General features: G+C 39.2%; 1 protein-coding gene across 11 annotated transcripts in view; it reads right to left on the reverse strand.

The window, feature by feature from the left end:
* Positions 1-18,525, reverse strand: part of IL33 (interleukin 33) — an 82,835-nt gene that overhangs the window by 16,513 nt on the left and 47,797 nt on the right. For 9 of the 11 annotated variants that reach the window (XM_015437189.4, XM_074017516.1, XM_015437191.4 and 6 more), the window contains exon 2: positions 269-370. In XM_015437189.4, the coding sequence (XP_015292675.3) occupies positions 269-359 (91 nt within the window). In that variant the 5' untranslated portion in view covers positions 360-370. Of the gene's footprint in view, positions 1-268; positions 371-1,846; positions 2,001-5,000; positions 5,063-18,525 lie in introns of those variants that run through there. The other 2 variants (XM_065530589.2, XM_074017515.1) reach the window with 2 other exon arrangements.

An 18,525-nucleotide genomic window follows, 5' to 3' on the forward strand; every position in this document is an offset into this window, starting at 1 on the left:
TAACTAAGTGTATCACTGTTCACAGGTTCAGATTATCTCAGCTATTCCTGCCCGGTGATGTATCAAATATGCCAAAGTTGGCTATATATGGTCTGTTCAAAACCAGTCTGCTGTATTATATCCTTATGTGCCATCCCTTTTTATTTCAGTTCTTCTATTCTTAGTAGATTTTGATAAGAGAGCATGTATAAACATTGGAGTAGTAAACATTTGATAACAGATAAAAATGTGTGTAAAACATTCAGAGATAAGTAACTTAAGTCCTTACTTCCCAGCTTGAAACACAAGGCTTTGCTTGCTGTGTTCTTCCGCTTTGCTGTGGAAATTTTGTTGGTTGAATACTTCATTTTAGGCTTCATTTTTCAGGCTTCTATTGGATTAAAATATAATATTAGTTCATTTGTCTCAACTTAAAAACAAACAGGAACAACTGTGGCTAGCTTACTACCAAATTGGTAACATAAACATATAGAGGAAATAATTATTTCAGTAAAGTTTGAACATAGTATTCTAACTATGTATTCATGCTAGGATATGGTACTCTGCACTGCATAATGAGGCTTTGGTCAATGGACTGCATATACAATGGTGGTCTCACAAGATTATAATGGAGCTGATAAATTCTTATCACCTAGTGGTGTTGTAGTCATTTTAACATCCTAGAACAATTCATTACTTGCGTGTTTGTGGTGATGGTGGTGTAAACAAACCCACTGCACTGCCAGTTGTATAAAAGTGTAGCACATACAATCATGCATAGTATATAATACTTGATAACAAATGACTATGTTACTGGTTTATGTATTTGCTATACTATACTTTTTATCATTATTGTAGATTGTGTTCCTTCTATTTATAAAAAAATAAGTTAATTGTAAAGCAGCCTCCTGCAGGTCTGTCAAAAAGGTATTCCAGAAGAAGACATTGTTATAGGAAATGACAGCTCCATGCATGTTATTGCCCCTGAAGAACTTCCAGTAGGACAAGATATGGAAGCGAAAGACAGTGGTATTAATAATCCTGACCCTGTGTAGGCCTAGACTAGGGTGTGTATATTTGTGTCTTAGATTTTAAGGAAAAAGCATAAAAAGTAAAAAATTAAAATTAAAAATTTCAAAAATGGAAAAAAGCTTATAGAAGAAGGGTATAAAGGAAGACATTTTTGTACAGCTGTACGATGTTTGTGTTTTAAGCTAAGTGTTATTATAAGAGTCAAAACGTTAAAAAACTTAAAAGTTTATAAAGTAAAAAAGTTATAGTAAGCAAGGTTAATTTATTATGGAAAAAAGGAAACAATTTCAAATGAATTTAGCTTAACCTAAGTGTACAGTGGTCGTAAAGTCGATAGTCATGCTCAGTAATGACCTAGGCCTTCACATTGACTTACTACTTACTCATTGACTCACCTAGACTAATTTTCCATCCCGCAAGCTTCATTCATGGTTAAGTGCCCAATACAAGTGTACCATTTTTTAATCTTCATACCATATTTTTACTTTACTTTTTCTGTGTTTAGGTATGTTTAGATACACAAATACTGCTGTGTTAGAATTGACATTTTATAATCTATTCTCTCTGAAGCCTGCAACCTGAAAGCGTTCTCTGCAAATAAAAACTTTGGTTTCCACAATCCTTTATTTTAACCCAGACATTCCTTTTTATTGATCTCAGTTGACTGTAGCCTTTTATCCCTTACCCATCTCCCAGCTGAACCCCTCCATCCCCTGCTTCAAGTCATCCCACCCTTTCTGGACAAAATGAATGTATTTCTTAAATGTATTTGATTGAAGTCTCATCTCTCCCTAAAATGCATAAAACCAAGCTGCACAGCGACCACTTTGAGTACCTGTTCTCAGGATCTCCTGAGGGCTTTGTCACAGGCCATGGTCATTCATATTTGGCTCAGAATAAATCTCTTCAACTATTTTACAAAGTTTCACTCTTTTTGTAGACAGTGGAAATATTGGTACTGCAATTCTGAGACTGTTTTCTTATACTTTAGTATAGAGGAAATAAGTAGATATATTATGTTACATGGTTTTGACTGTAGGGGAAAGGAGATACAAACATAAAAGAAGTCATGAGAAAACCTATGGAATGTTAAATTTGAGTCAGCAATGTCAGTGTGCCCACATCTTAGTTTCTTAATACTTTCTGCCCTGAAAGGAACAGCGGCTCCAGATCTGGAGCTGTAAAATAGTGGTGAACATGGAACATCCTGCTACAAAGCAGAGTCACTAAAAAACTAGTGAGATTGTGTCAGAAGCATATACACAAGCCACCAGGAAAAATCTCCTGCTGGCCAAACTTGATACAATTTAAGGATCAAAAAGAATAATGGTGATAATTGACCATAAAGCATTTAAAGAAACCCACAAGTTCATAGCATTTCTCAGGAATTGAATGAATAGGGAGGGGTCTAGTCATTACAGAAGGAATGATAGCATTGAAACTGGCCTCATTGGGGTGCCACCTGGAGTTCTTGGTCTAATGACTGAGGAAATCAAGGAAGGTGGACACACCAAGGGTGAGGTTAGAGCAGAAGTTTAATAAACGAAAGAAGGAGAGAAAGCTCTCTGCTGCAGAGAGGGGTCCTGAGTAAGGGTTGCTGTTCTATAGTGGAATATAAGGGTTTTTATAAATGAACTAGTGGGGAAGGGGTGCTTTATTTACATAAGATGTGAAAAACTGGTTAGGACTAGGTGTGTCATTTTCAGAAGGCATGAATTCCTGACAACAACACTCACCCTGTCCTTCCAGTGTGTATGTGGGCTCATAGCCTAAGTTACTTCATGTTGTTTGACTTCCCTTACTGCACATGTGTTGGGAGTAGAATCCTCCATTGTGGACATGCCTAGCTCAGTGTAACTCCTCTTCTCTGTGTAGCTATAGGCATGTTCCAAGCATGTCCTCCTGAGCAAGCTTCCTTTTTTGAATATATCCAAAGAAGGAAAGGAATGTGTTCACTGAGGCCAACTGAATGTATATGAAATTTGCTGATTACACAGAAGGCACTCTTTTGTACCGGGGCTTGCTTCGTTATCTATGTTTGTGGCTTGATCTATTTGCCTAGCTGGTTTCTTCTTTCTTTCTGTCTCAGAATCAGACAAAACACCATCTTGCAACCCCCAATTTAATATTTGATTCAAGCAAGGGACATCAATTGATATGAAACCTTGATGGTCAAGCTGGGTCACTGTATCATACTGAAAAAATATGGAGTTCTGTATCATAAATTGAAGAAAACTCCATATTCTCTTAGTATGGTTCTACAGTCTGGCTTCAGCATTAGGGTATGACACTGTGCTGTGGTTTGTGGAGGGAGCAGGACTTCTTCTCCAGTCTTAAACTCTCTGACATTGCCTGCAATTCTATCAATAATTATTGCTTCTTCTTTTTAAGTATTGGCCTCTTGTTTTGCTACACTACAAACCAAACAAACAAACCAAATTATGCCAGCAGTGGTTACAATGTAAATCCCTTACGAACTTCATATGAACAATCTCTTCTAGCAGTTAAAAGAAGAGCATTGAGTTCTTGGGTTAGAGGACTCATTAGAAGGTAAACTTTATGCACCCTTATTTTGTTCCTGGACAAACTTGTGGAGGCTGAAACTCCAAATGATCTTGTCTAGGTAGAACTGCTATAACCTTATGTGCATGCTACCTATTTACATCCAGTCCCATGGGCAAAATCCTCGATGGTCAGCCAGTTAAAGACTACCTATTCTGCCCCTCAATCTTCTGCCATGGGAGTAAATGTTGTGCTCACACAGCTTGAAGACTTCACATCAACCCTTATTTTCTTCCTCTGATTCTCCCACCTTTGTTGGTCAAGAGTGCTTAGAAACAGAGGATCTTACATATCATTTTACTGAGCCCCTAACTTACAGATGAGTAGACTGAAACTCTAAAGATTAAGTGCCTTGCCCAGGATTATGAAACAGAACCAGGAACAGAATCTAGCCTCCTGACTTCCATCTTGATGCCAGTACTTCCCCATCCTGTCTGCCTCTGTTCTTTCTCCCTTTCCTGCTCAAAATAGGAAGAAAATAATCAGAACTGGGAATTTAACTCCAAACACTCAGCCTTTCTTATACACAAAGCAGTTGTACAACTTCTTTGAAATAATAAGTTTCTGAATATGGTTGTTAATTTGTAATCACACATTTGGAATAAAAAGATAGGGAATCCAATTGTAGTTACATTTTAAGTTGTACATAAAATAATTTAAATAGTAACCTACACAGAGTAGATAATGAAGTAACACTTTACTAACATAAAAACTGCATTGCCTTGATGTTGTTTGTTTTCTCTTCTACCCAAGGATACTTACATCCTAGAAAAAACAATTCCTGGTCATTAAAAAAAGTTACTTTTTCTTTTGTTATAATCTTAGAATATTTTAATAAAAAGAAGTTACATTCAAATAAATATGGGAAACGTTCCAATCTACATTCTATCTCTAGGAGAGTCAGACTCATGTTAGCATAGAAAAGGTGTTGATAGTCCTTTATTGAAGAATCATGGGTACCTTTGTTTAACTATTGTTTTCAGTAGTTATTTGATCTCACAACCTTTTTCTCCCCTCTAATCACCCTCATGGACTAGTTTGAGAGAATGCACTTGGAAGAACTTTGCCATAAACCAGTATTGGCTTGCATAATTGAGCAAGATAGAGAAGCTGAAAATACCACATTTACAATGGAGTCATTGACACAGAGAAAGTCAACACCCTTTATAGAACCGCATGATGAGTCAAAAGCATAGTATTTTCAAATTCTATTCTGAAAAAGTATTTTCTTCAAATAACCTGCAAATTCTTTGCCTTGATCACTGTTTTCACCATTTTTTTCCAGACTAAAATTTACTCATTATTCTCCTATTTTTATGTCAGAAATATTTCAGAACATATGGCAATGGAAACATCACTGGTTCTTTTTTGCTGCTATTCCCAGTGATATACAGCAAATATCCCTGCACACTGGTTATGATACTCACCTAAGTTATAAAGTGCTGGTCTCAGATGATGTGGTTTCCTGTAGTCAGCATTTGTAGTATTTAAGGCAGTTACATCTCAGTACTACTTATATAGACACACACATGGATTAAGCAACATTGGATGACAGCATTTGATGTATGAGGCAATGCAGATGGAGCTACTTAAATGCATTAGAACATGTGGGAGCTTATCTTTTTCCTACCATCAGATCCTAAACAGAGATTATTTTAGCTGCAGCACTTTCATTTTATTTTATTTTATTTTTGAGACAGAGTCTCGTTCTGCTGCCCAGGCTGGAAATGTGTAAATGAGAGGAAAGTGTATGTGTGGTAGACCCTGACATTCTTTTTTCTATGTAAAAAATTAGGAGGACAGTTCCAAGATGGCCAAATAGGAACAGCTCCAGGCCACAGCTCCCAGCATGAGCAACGCAGAAGATGAGTGATTTCTGCATTTCCAACTGAGGTACCAGGTTCATCTCACTGGGGTGTGTCAGACAGTGGGTGCCAGACAGTGGGTGCAGCCCACCAAGCAAGAGCCAAAGCAGGGCAAGGCATCGCCTCACCCGGGAAGCGCAAGCGGTAAGGGAATTCCCTTTCCTAGTCAAGGAAAACCATAACACACAGCACCTGGAAAATCAGGTCACTCACACCCTAATACTGTGCTTTTCCTAGGGTTTTAGCAAATGGTGCACCAGGAGATTATATCCCGCACCTGGCTCAGAGGTCCCATGCCCACGGGGCCTCCCTCATTGCTAGCACAGCAGTTTGAGATCTAACTGCAAGGCTGCAGTGAGGCTGGGGGAGGGGTGCCTGCCATTGCTAAGGCTTGAGTAGGTAATCAAAGCCACCAGGAAGCTCCAACTGTGTGGAGCCCACCACAGCTCAAGGAGGCCTGCCTGCCTCTGTAGACTCCACCTCTGGGGTCAGGGCATAGCCAAACAAAAGGCAGCAGAAACCTCTGCAGATTTAAATGTCCCTGTCTGACAGCTTTGAAGAGAGTAGTGGTTCTCCCACCACAGAGTTTGAGATCTGAGAATGGACAGACTGTCTCCTCAAGTGGGTCCCTGACCCCAAGTAGCCTAACAGGGAGGCACCCACCAGTAGGGGCAGGCTGACACCTGACACGGCCAGGTACACCTCTGAGACAAAGCTTCCAGAGGAACCATCAGGCCACAACCATTGCTGTTCAGCAATATTCACTCACCTGCAACCTCCACTGCAACCTACCCAGGCAAATAGGGTCTGAGTGGACCTCCAGCAAACTCCAAGAGACCTGCAGCTGAGGGTGCTGACTGTTAGAAGGAAAACTAACAAACAGAAAGGACATCCACACCAAAACCCGATCTGTACATCACCATCATCAAAGACCAAAGGTAGATAAAACCACAAAGATGGGGAAGAAACAGAGCAGAAAAGCTGAAAATTCTAAAATTCAGAGTGCCTCTCCCCCTCCAAAGGAATGCAGCTCCTTGCCAGCAGTGGAACAAAGCTGGACAGAGAATGACTTTGACAAGAAAAGAAGGCTTCAGACGATCAAACTTCTCCAAGCTAAAGGAGGAAGTTCAAACCCATCGCAAAGAAGCTAAAAACCTTGAAAAGAGATTAGATGAATGGCTGACTAGAATAACCAATGTAAAGAAGTCCTTAAATGACCTGACAGAGCTGAAAACCATGGCATGAGAACTACATGACAAATGCACAAGCTTCAGTAACCGATTCGATCAACTGGAAGAAAGGATATCAGTGATTGGAGATCAAATGAATGAAATGAAGCAGAAGAGAAGTTTTGAGAAAAAAGAGTAAAAAGAAATGAACAAAGCCTTCAAGAAACATGGCACTATGTGAAAAGATCAAATCTGCATCTGATCGGTGTACCTGAAAGTGACAAGGAGAATGGAACCAAGTTGGAAAACACTCCGCAGGATATTATCCAGGAGAACTTCTGCAACCTAGCAAGGCAGACCAACATTCAACTTCAGGAAATACAGAGAACGCCACAAAGATACTCCTTGAGAAGAACAACTCCAAGACACATAATTGTCAGATTCACCAAAGCTGAAATAAACGAAAAAATGTTAAGGGTAGCCAGAGAGAAAGATCGGGTTACCCACAAAGGGAAGCACATCAGATTAACAGTGGATCTCTTGGCAGAAACTCTCCAAGCCAGAAGAGAGTGGGGGCCAATATTCAACATTCTTAAAGAAAAGAATTTTCAACCTACAATTTCATATCCAGCCAAACTAAGCTTGATAAGTGAAGGAGAAATAAAATCCTTTACAGACAAGCAAATGCTGAGAGAATTTGTCACTACCAGGCCTGCCCTACAAGAACTCCTGAAGGAAGCACTAAACATGGAAAGGAACAACCGGTACCACCCACTGCAAAAGCATGCCAAAATGTAAAGACCATCAATGCTAGGAAGAAACTGCATCAACTAACGAGCAAAATAACCAGCTAACATCATAACGACAGGCTCAAATTCACACATAAAAATATTAACCTTAAATGTAAATGGGCTAAATGCTCCAATTAAAAGACACAGACTGGCAAACGGAATAAAGAGTCAAGACCCATCAGTGTGCTGTATTCAGGAGACCAATGAGAACAAAGATGAAACATACCAGAATCTCTGGGACACATTTAAAGCAGTGTGTAGAGGGAAATTTATAGCACTAAATGCCCACAAGAGAAAGCAGGAAAGATCTAAAATTGACACCCTAACATCATAATTAAAAGAACTAGAGAAGCAAGAGCAAACACATTCAAAAGCTAGCAGAAAGCAAGAAATAACTAAGATCAGAGCAGAACTGAAGGAGATAGAGGCACAAAAAACCCTCCAAAAAATCAGTGAATCCAGGAGCTGGTTTTTTGAAGAGATCAACAAAATTGATAGACCACTAGCAAAACTAATAAAGAAGAAAAGACTGAAGAATCAAATAGACACAATAAAAAGTGATAAAGGGGATATCACCACCGACCCCACAGAAATACAAACTACCATCAGAGAATACTATAAACACCTCTACACAAATAAACTAGAAAACCTAGAAGAAATGGATAAATTCCTAGACACATACACCCTCCCAAGACTAAACCATGAAAAATTTGAATCCCAGAATAGACCGATAACAGGCTCTGAAATTGAAGGAACAATTAATATCCTACCAACCAAAAAAAGTCCAGGACCAGATAGATTCACAGCCGAATTCTACCAGAGGTGCAAGGAGGAGCTGGTACCATTCCTTCTGAAGTTATTCCAATCAACAGAAAAAGAGGGAATCCTCCCTAACTCATTTTATGAGGCCAGCATCATCCTGATACCTGATCCTGGCAGAGACACAACAAAAAAAGAGAATTTTAGACCAATATCCCTGATGAACATTGATACAAAAATCCTCAATAAAATATTGGCAAACCAAATCCAGCAGCACATCAAAAAGCTTATCCACCATGATCAAGTTAGCTATATCCCTGGGATGCAAGGCTGGTTCAACATACACAAATCAATTAAATGTCATCCAGCATATACACAGAACCAAAGACAAAAACCACGTGATTATCTCAATAGATGCCGAAAAGGCCTTTGACAAAATTCAACAGCTCTTCATGCTAAACACTCTCAATAAATTCGATATTGATGGAACGTATCTCAAAATAATAAGAGCTATTTATGACAAACCTACAACCAATATCATACCAAACTGGCAAAAACTGGAAGCATTCCCTTTGAAAACTGGCACAAGACAGGGATGTCCTCTCTCACCACTCCTATTCAACATAGCGTTGGAAGTTCTGGCCAGGGCAATCAGGCAAGAGAAAGAAATAAAGGGTATTCAATTAGGAAAAGAGGAAGTCGAATTGTCCCTGTTTGCAGATGACATGATTGTATATTTAGAAAACCCCATTGTCTCAGTCAAAAATCTCCTTAAGCTGATAAACAACTTCAGCAAAGTCTCAGGATACAAAATCAATGTGCAAAAATTGCAAGCATTCTTACACACCAATAACAGACAAATAGAGAGCCAAATCATGACTGAACTCCAATTCACAATTGCTTCAAAGAGAATAAAATACCTAGGAATCCAACTTACAAGGGATGTGAAGGACCTCTTCAAGAACTACAAACCACTGCTCAACAAAATAAAAGAGGACACAAACAAATGGAAGAACATTCCTTGCTCATGGATAGGAAGAATCAATATTGTGAAAATGGCCATACTGCCCAAGGTAATTTATAGATTCAATGCCATCCCCATCAAGCTACCAATGACTTTCTTCACAGAATTGGAAAAAACTACTTTAAAGTTCATATAGAACCAAAAAAGAGCCCACATTGCCAAGACAATCCTAAGCCAAAAGAACAAAGCTGGAGGCATCATGCTACCTGACTTCAAACTCTACTACAAGGCTACAGTAACCAAAACAGCATGGTACTGGTACCAAAACGTAGATATAGACCAATGAAACAGAACAGAGCCCTCAGAAACAATACCACACATCTACAACCATCTGATCTTTGACAAACCTGTCAAAAACAAGAAATGGGGAAAGGATTCCTTATTTAATAAATGGTGCTGGGAAAACTGGCTACTCATATGTAGAAAGCTTAAACTGGATCCTTTCCTTACACCTTATAGAAAAAATAATTCAAGATGGATTAAAGACTTAAATGTTAGACCTAAAACCACAAAAACCCTAGAAGAAAACCTAGGCAATACCATTCAGGACCTAGGCATGGGCAAGGACTTCATGTCTAAAACACCAAAAGCAATGGCAACAAAAGCCAAAATTGACAAATGGGATCTAATTAAACTAAAGAGCTTCTGCACAGCAAAAGAAACTACCTTCAGAGTGAACAGGTAACCTACAGAATGGGAGAAAATTTTTGCCATCTACTCATCTGACAGAGGGCTAATATCCAGAACCTACAGAGAACTGAACCAAATTTACAAGAAAAAGCAACCCAGTAAAAAAGTGGGTGAAGGATATAAACAGACACTTCTCAAAAGAAGACATTTATGCAGCCAATAGACACATGAAAAAATGCTCATCATCACTCGCCATCAGAAAAATGCAAATCAAAACCACAATGAAATACCATCTCACACCAGTTAGAATGGCCATCATTAAAAAGTCAGGAAACAACAGGTGCTGGAGAGGAGGTGGAGAAATGGGAACACTTTTACACTGTTAGTGGGACTGTAAACTAGTTCAACCATTGTGGAAAACAGTGTGGCGATTCCTCAAGGATCTAGAACTAGAAATACCATTTGACTCAGCCATACCATTACTTGGTGTTTACCCAAAAGATTATAAATCATGCTGCTATACAGACACATGCACACATATGTTTATTGTAGCACTATTCACAATAGCAAAGACTTGGAACCAACCCAAATGTTCATCAGTGACAGACTGGATTAAGAAAATGTGGCACATATACACCATGGAATACTATGCAGCCATAAAAAAGGATGAGTTCATGTCCTTTGTAGGGACGTGGATGCAGCTGGAAACCATCATTCTGAGCAAACTATCGCAAGACCAGAAAACCAAGCACCGCATGTTCTCACTCATAGGTGGGAATTGAACAATGAGAACACTTGGACACAGGAAGGGGAACATCACACACTGGGGCCTGTCGTCAGGTGGAGGGAAGGGGAAGGGATAGCATTAGGAGATATACCTAATGTAAATGACAAGTTAATGGGTGCAGCCCACCAGCGTGGCACATGTATACATATGTAGCAAACCTACAGGTTGTACACATGTACCCTAGAACTTGAAGTATAATTAAAAAAAAATAAAATGATAGAAAAAAATTATACACATCTCTTTTGTTTAAAAAATAGAATCATACTGCAAATATATTATAAGCTGTTTTTTCCATTTTCCAATTAACACTATATCATAAATATTTCCACATATTAGAAACATTCTTTTACAAGTAACATTATACGTAGTATTCAATCATAGAAATAGATCTTAACCAGTCTTTTATTGATTAATACTGGCTTTCCAGATTTTGTTTTTGTTTTCTAATATTGCCAGTGTTGCAACTGAGAGGTGTGTGTGTGTGTGTGTGTGTGTGTGTGTGTGTGTGTGTGTATGAGTTTATGGGTGTGGGTGGGTAGGTGTTGTGATTCTTTGAAAATATTTATAAGTTCGTTGGTAGCATAAACTCCTAGTAGTGGAATTGCTGGATCAGAGAGTACATGTATCTTATAGCTTGACAGATACTAATGAGTTGACTTCCAAAAGCTTATATTTACAGTTTTGTCAGCAATCCCGGGGAGTGCCCTTTTCTCCATCCTTCTAGAAACAATGAGTGTCGTTACCTTTGAAATGTTTGACTTTCTAAATAGTGTAAAATATCTTATAGTTTTGAATTTTACTCCTTTATTTCGTAAGATTATCTTTAATAAAAGTGTATTGTCAATTTCTATAAATTATTGATTTTTAAGGACTCTATCTAAACTAAGAAATTAGACCCTTGTCTGTGATATGTTACAACTTTTTCCCCTGTGTCATTTATGTTTAGATTTTGCTAGTGGCATTTTTTGGTCATACATAAGTTTTCAAATATTATGTGGTGAAATATAATCAGTATTTTCTTTGAGAACTTCTGGTTTTGTGTTCTGCTTCAAAATACCTTTACTCTTCCAAGATTATAAATAAATTTACTTATGATATTATCTAAAACTTTATTGTTTAATACTTTACACATAAATCTTTGATTGACTCACTATTACTTTTGGTATAAAGAATAAGTTAGGGCTGGGTGTGTGTCTCATGCCTGTAATCTCAGTGCATTGGGAGGCCTAGGCAGGAGGACCACTTGAGACCAGGAGTTCAAGACCAGCCTAGGCAACATAAAGAGACCCTGTCTCTACAGAAAAAAAAAATTTAAAAAATTAGCTGGGCTTGGTGGTGTGCATGTGCAGTCTTAGCTACTTGGGAGACTGAGGTGGGAGGATTACCTGAACCCAGGAGTTTAAAGTTGTAGTGAGCTCTGATAGCACTATACTCCAGTCTGGACCACAGAGTGAGACTCTTATCTCCAAAAATGAAAAAAATAAAGATAATGACAAAAGAATACATTTGGGATTTTTTTTTCTTCCAAATACATACCCCAACTACATTTGAAATTCAATTCAGACGAAGTGAAGTTTCACATGTTATTTTGGGACCAGTATGCAGAGCGCTATGAATGCTACAATAAGGAGTTTGAATTTTATCCTATGAGCAACATGAATCTTTTGAAAGTCTCTAAAGCAAGTGAGAAACATCATCTAGAGAGTGTTTTATGAATATAATTTTATGTCTGTGTGAAGCACCATCTGAAGGAAGGAAAGAAGGGAGAGGGAGGCGAAATGAATGAATAATTAGGAGGCCAATTAAAATATCCCGGGCAAAAAGCAATGAGGACCTAGTGAGGGCAATGTTAATGGGACTAACGAGGAGGGGATGGAATGATGAGTGCTACATGTACTTCTTAGAGTCCTTGCAGGTTGGTGTGAGTAAGAGCCCCAGAGATTCCTGTTCTAGTTCCACTAAGTCATGCAGTTACTGGGTGGCTGAGTCAGGATTAAAACCCAAGTCTCACTCCCATTTTAGGGGCATATATGCCACAATACCTCTTCAGCTCTTTCTGGATGTGGGTGTACCTGCTCTGGACTGGGGAAGAGGGGAAACAGGGTGGTGAAGGGAAGTGAACATAATTCTAGTGGTTAATAATGGGAAACTCAGGTGGGGAGTTCAGTGACAGGGACAGGGAATGAGTTTGATGTGGGGCTGATGGAGTTTGAGATACTTGAGGAACAGTTATATGGACATTTCAGCAGGGAGTTGGAACTAGGTGGCCAGAGGCCAAAATTAGCCTTGTGGATTTGCTCTTCATTTGTGAAGGCATGATAGTTGATTGTGTGGGAGTGAATGAGATTGTCTTGGCTGAGTGTGGAGCAGGAAGAGAAAGCTCTGAGAAGATAAAACTCTGGGATATCTAACATGTAAGGGGAAAGAGGAGAAACGAAGTTAGTAAGAACACCAGGCAGAGAAGCAGAAAAAAGAAGAGTTCATGTTATGAAGACTAGGAGAGAACACTGTCTCAAAAAGCAGGAACAGTTGGTAATGAGTACTTTAGAGACTTGGTTGGAGATTAAGAGACATTGGAGGAGTCATTTAAGTATGGTGGGACTCTCAAAACAACTGCACTGGACTGCACAGTGGAGAAGGAGGAAGTACGACATTTCCAAGAAGTATAATATAGTAATGAAAGGGAACAAGGAAAGAAAGAATGGTATCTTTACATAGTGGTGTGGAGAAGGGAAGATGCTACTTACTAGCTAGGTGACCTTGGGCAAGTTACTTGATGTCTCTGAAGCCTCAGTTTCTTAATAATAATGATAATTTTCATCATAATAACTGTTATATTACCCATAATAATTTCATAATAATTTTAGCTTATTAGGTTGTTGTGAGAATTAAATGAGAAGATATATTTTCAGCACTTAGCACAATAGCTGGTGCACAGTAGAAACTCAATACGTTTATTATTATTGTCATTAATATTGAGGTTTATATTGGGATGTGATAGACTCTTGAGTATGCTTCAATGCAGAAAGAAAGTAGCCAATGAAAAGAGGAAAACTTATATAATATTTCCAGAGGAGACAGAGAAGAGAGGGGGAAAGAACACGAGTGGAAGGATCAGCTTGGAAAGGAAGAGGCACACTTCTTCCTGCAGGAGAGGAGGAACTAGTGAAAGAATGAGAGAATATGTGAGGTTTTAAGGTCTAGGGATGTGAACTTAAGGGTCTTATAAAATGGCTTCAATCTTTGTAATGTAGGTTCTGAAAGAGTTACAGAGATTAACAGAAATAAGCATTGGTTTGAAGTTTTAAGGATAAGTGGGAAAAATCTGAAACAGATCCTTAGAGAATATAAAATAGAATTAACTTTGGAACGTGGTATTATTGTTCAGTGAGCATAGAAAATTTCAGTTTTGGAAGATAAAAAAATGTTCTGGAGATGGAGGGTGGTGATGGTTGTACAACAGTGTGAATGCCGCTGAACTGTACACTTAAAAAATGGTCAAAATGGTAAATTGTATATTATGTATGTTTTACCACAATTTAAAAAAATGGTTCAAAAAAGAGTTTTTTAAATGGGAGTATAAGAAGTAGAAAGATGGGAGTTTGTTCATAAATGGAAGAATTCCAGTGTTCCTTGTCTTAGAGAGAAAGATGTTCTGATGATGATGGTGGTCAGAATGAGATTTTTTGGGTGAATGCTGAGGAATGTTAAAGAGTCAAAGCAATGACCGAGAGTGACATCAGCAATGAAGTTGCCAAGGGTGACAACAGCAGAGGCAACAGCGAACAGAAAAGGAGGTCAGGGTCCCTAGTGACCGCAAAGGAAAGACATTAGTATAAATAGTTGGGCCCTGGGTTGGGGATGGGGTTAGAAAGGCCTTCTCTACTAGCCCTGGGAAATGTGCACACAAGAAAATGGAGTGGGTTTTCAGAATATGGCATCACCAGGGGAAAGTCACATTTTAGATAATCAGGAAATAGTGCTTTTGAAGGAAAAGGAGGGAGAGAGTAAGGTGTATGCATGTGGGTGGATAGGGAACATCCCAGAGGAAATGACATACATTTAAATTAGGGAAACAACATGAAAGATTTTAACCTGTCAAGAAATGATAATTAAATAAAATAATTTAAATAGAAATTTATTAGTTGGTCATTCACCTCTGAACAACAACAACAATGAGAAATATAAGAGATACTGTCTTTTTCAAAGTTGCAAATTCGCATAGTTGTCTTTTTGGCTGAAGAAATCTTCCAGAAACTTACATTCAAGAAATATTGAGCACCCTTTACATGCCAGGGACTATGTATTCCACCAGCATTAACTCATGAGGTGCTGCATGAATATTTTCATTGCACATTGTCATATTATCTACATCTGATCAGCTGGAAAATCATTTATTGAATCACTAACCTTTTATATGCCAGACAATGCTCTTTGATTAGCAATTTTCCACTTTTAAATGCTAATACATTTAAGAATGTTAAGTTGGCTATTGGCTTTTCTTCTTTTATTCTGAATTTTACTTTCAGAATAAATTCATTTAATCAGATTGATTTGCTGTGATGAGTCTTGTTACAATGCAGAGTTTATGAGAAATTCTTACTAAAAATACATACTCATTATGGAAAATTTAGATAATACAGAAAAGAGAAAGTTTGACCTTTGATGTCCTAGGGAGTAGTTAAATTATCTGAAAAGAGACACAACTGGGAATCATTGTAAGGAAATCCTAACCTTCCCGAGATCCTGAGGGCACAAATGATGCTGGATTTGCCTCTGTTTGTACTATAGCATGGAGTGCTGCCTAAAAACATTAATAAATAAAATACTACTTCTAGCACTGGGCTAGGTGCTGGGGATACAGTACTGAACAAAGCAAACTGTCTTGCTCTCCTGGAGTTTACTTTCTATTGGGGAGAAAGAAGTTGCTCACATAGTAGTACAAATACGTTATTAATGAACAGTGATAGATAAGAATTGGACTGGTAAAGAAGATAAAGTAGAATGGTACTAAGGTAGTGTAGTCAGAGAAGGTGACATTTAAACTGTACCCTAAAGGGTACGAGGAACATATGAAAGGGAAGAGACACAGGGAAGAGAAAACCTCAGGGGCAAAGGCCTTGAGATGGACAGAAGCCGCAGTGCTCAGTGAACAGAGAGTGCTAGTGTGGCTGGAGCAGAGTGGGCAATGGGGAGAGTATAATGTGAAGGGGTTGCAGACAGAAAGGGACAGAAGCTCGGTTGGGCTGGGCCCTGGAGGCCAGAGGAGGAAGCTTGGATTTTATCCAGAGTGTGTTGAGAAGCCATAGATGAGTTTTGAGTAATATGGGATGTGATTTGATTTTTATTTTTAAATTAGTGCTGTGACTATCATGTGAGAAACAGACAGAGGGCAATAAGAGGGAAGGGATGAGACCAGCCAGGAGTCTGCATTAATTCAGATGCTTAATAATGGTGGTTGTGGTGATGATGATAATGATGTAGTACTAGCTGCAGTGTTTGGTGTCTTCTGTAAGACTGATGCTCTACATATATTATCTCTAATGTCACTGTGATTCTGGAGTTTGAGTATGATTGTCTCCCTTTTAGAAGTGAAGAAATAGTGGCTCTTGCAAAAAGTCACATAGGTAAGAGGTAGCAAAGCCAGAATCTGATATTAGGGCTATCTGGCTCTTTCTCTTAGTTCATGGAGAACATTGGTAGAATGGGGCATAATTGAATCCCAGGACCTTATATTTCATTCACCTCTTTGTCAAGCTTGCTTTTCCTTGAATGGGAATAGGATCTATGGGGATATACTGGGATGAATGAACATATTGCTGGGTACTGGAAGCAATACCAGTGGAACCAGTGGAAGAAGACTGGTCCTGGCTGATAGGGAGAGGAAATGGGGATTATGACTAAGTTTGCCAACACAATATGACTTCATTCTGGGAGATTTTGCAAAGGGGCAGAAGTGGAGAAGAAGCAGGGGGTGGCAGCACAGAGGAGGGTGTCACACCAATCCTCTCCTCCCTTGGGTGTAGCAGTTTCACTTCTTTCTTAAGGGAGATTAGAATACGTGATATGGAAGAAGGGAAGATTGAAGTTTGGGGAACAATGAGACAGCACCCTCCTCACCCAAACTGGATCACTTCCAGTCCCCTATCCACTACCCTGAAAGTTTCTGTCTGCCACTTTCCTGGACCCTGGGGAGAAACTTCTCCTAGAGAAAGGAAATACTCTATAAAGATATCTAGTTGATCAATCTATGAGTCAAGCCAAACTCCTTGTGAGAAGAGGGAGGAATGGTGTGAGATTTTAGGGAAACTTTCTTTTATGTCTTTAAGGTAAACAGTACTTATCATTTGTAAAGCACGTCTATGCTTTGCCTTGGTTTTCCTGGATGCGGTCTTATCTAGTCATTTTTATACATTGGCACTACCTGCCCCATCAACCTTTCCAACCTTACTTACCCCTTCCTCCATACTCTCTACATTTAGACCGATTAGACTGTTTACTGTTCCTCAATTCACCATGCACTTACACCTCCATGGCTTTGCTCAAACTATTCCTCTTGCTAGTGCTACCTCTTCCCTTTGTCTGGGAAACTTCTGTTTAACCATTGGAACCCAATTCAAATGTTTTGATCTCCCTGACAACCCACAATCAAGCCGACTTTATTGTTTCCTCTCTCCCTTCCTTATATATTATATACATAATATATCCAACTCTGTTTGTTTTCCTGCCTCCTCCACTGCTAGGTCCTTGGGAACAAGGGTTGTGCTTTAGTCATCTTTATTTCCCCAGAAATTATCCACAGCAGGCACTCAGTAAATGTTCTGTAATTTGGATCAGTCCTTACAGAAACGCTATAAACTAAGTAAGGCAGGCATCATCCACTAGGCAGATGTAGGGATCCTACCCAAATCCCAAAGATCTGCAGAGAAATGGAGCTAGACTCCCTGGTTGAGCTGTTATGAGGTTGGCACTACTTCACCATTTTTGACCTACAGAAATGACAGTCTTATATGCCTCAGTCTACTAGGACTCACATCTTCTTGTTCTTGGGTCAGTGCTCTTTGTAAAGCATTTTTAAAATCTGACTTTCCAGCTGGCCTGTGGCTCTGCAGTTTTAGTGTGACTGAACATTTCAAATTATTCAGTTCAAGTTGTTTTATTCCCCTCCTGGGCCCCCGCCCATGCCTCACATACTTTGGGAGCCCCAGTGGATCAAGTCTGTAGTACTCTTTAAGAAGCAAAGGTAGATTGGCGTCCCCTTCCCAAGCTTAGACCCAGGATTTTCTCCCTTCCCTCAAGTCCCTGCAGCTCTCCAGGTCTCAGTTTCCTTGTCTTCAAAACAAGGAGGGTATGCTAAAGCTAGCATTTTCCTCCCTGTTTCCTGTGTTCCTGTACAGGTTCCTCATTTAGCCCATTTCTTTCCTTCTCCCAGGGCCCCTTCTATCCTGGCAGCTCCACTAACACAAAGGGTGCCATCCTCAGAAAATATACAAATTCTGCCTCAGTCCTGTGATCTCCTCTTCTCCTTTCTACTAACCTTACAGCAGGACAAAATTACAGTGAAAAGAAAAGTCCACAGAGTCTGCAGCATTTTTTTTTTTTTTTTTTTTTTTGTTTTTTTCTTTAGTACCCAAATATCTGAAAGCTGATTTTTTTTTTTTTGAGTCAGTGTTTTGCTGTGTCACCTAGGCTGGAGGGCAGTGGCATGATCATAGCCTCACTGAACTCCTAGGTTCAAGGGATCTTCCTGCCTCAGTCTTCCAAGTAGCTAGGAATACAGGCATATGCTACCACGCCCAGTTAATTTTTCATTTTTGTGGAGACAGGGTCTCGCTTTGTTGCCCAGGTTGGTCTCAAACTCCTGGCCTCAAGTGATACTTGCATCTTGGCTTCCCAGAGCACTGGGATTACAGGTGTGAGCCACCAT

Source organism: Macaca fascicularis, chromosome 15 (genome assembly GCF_037993035.2).
Source record: "Macaca fascicularis isolate 582-1 chromosome 15, T2T-MFA8v1.1".
Taxonomy (NCBI): Eukaryota; Metazoa; Chordata; class Mammalia; order Primates; family Cercopithecidae; genus Macaca; species Macaca fascicularis.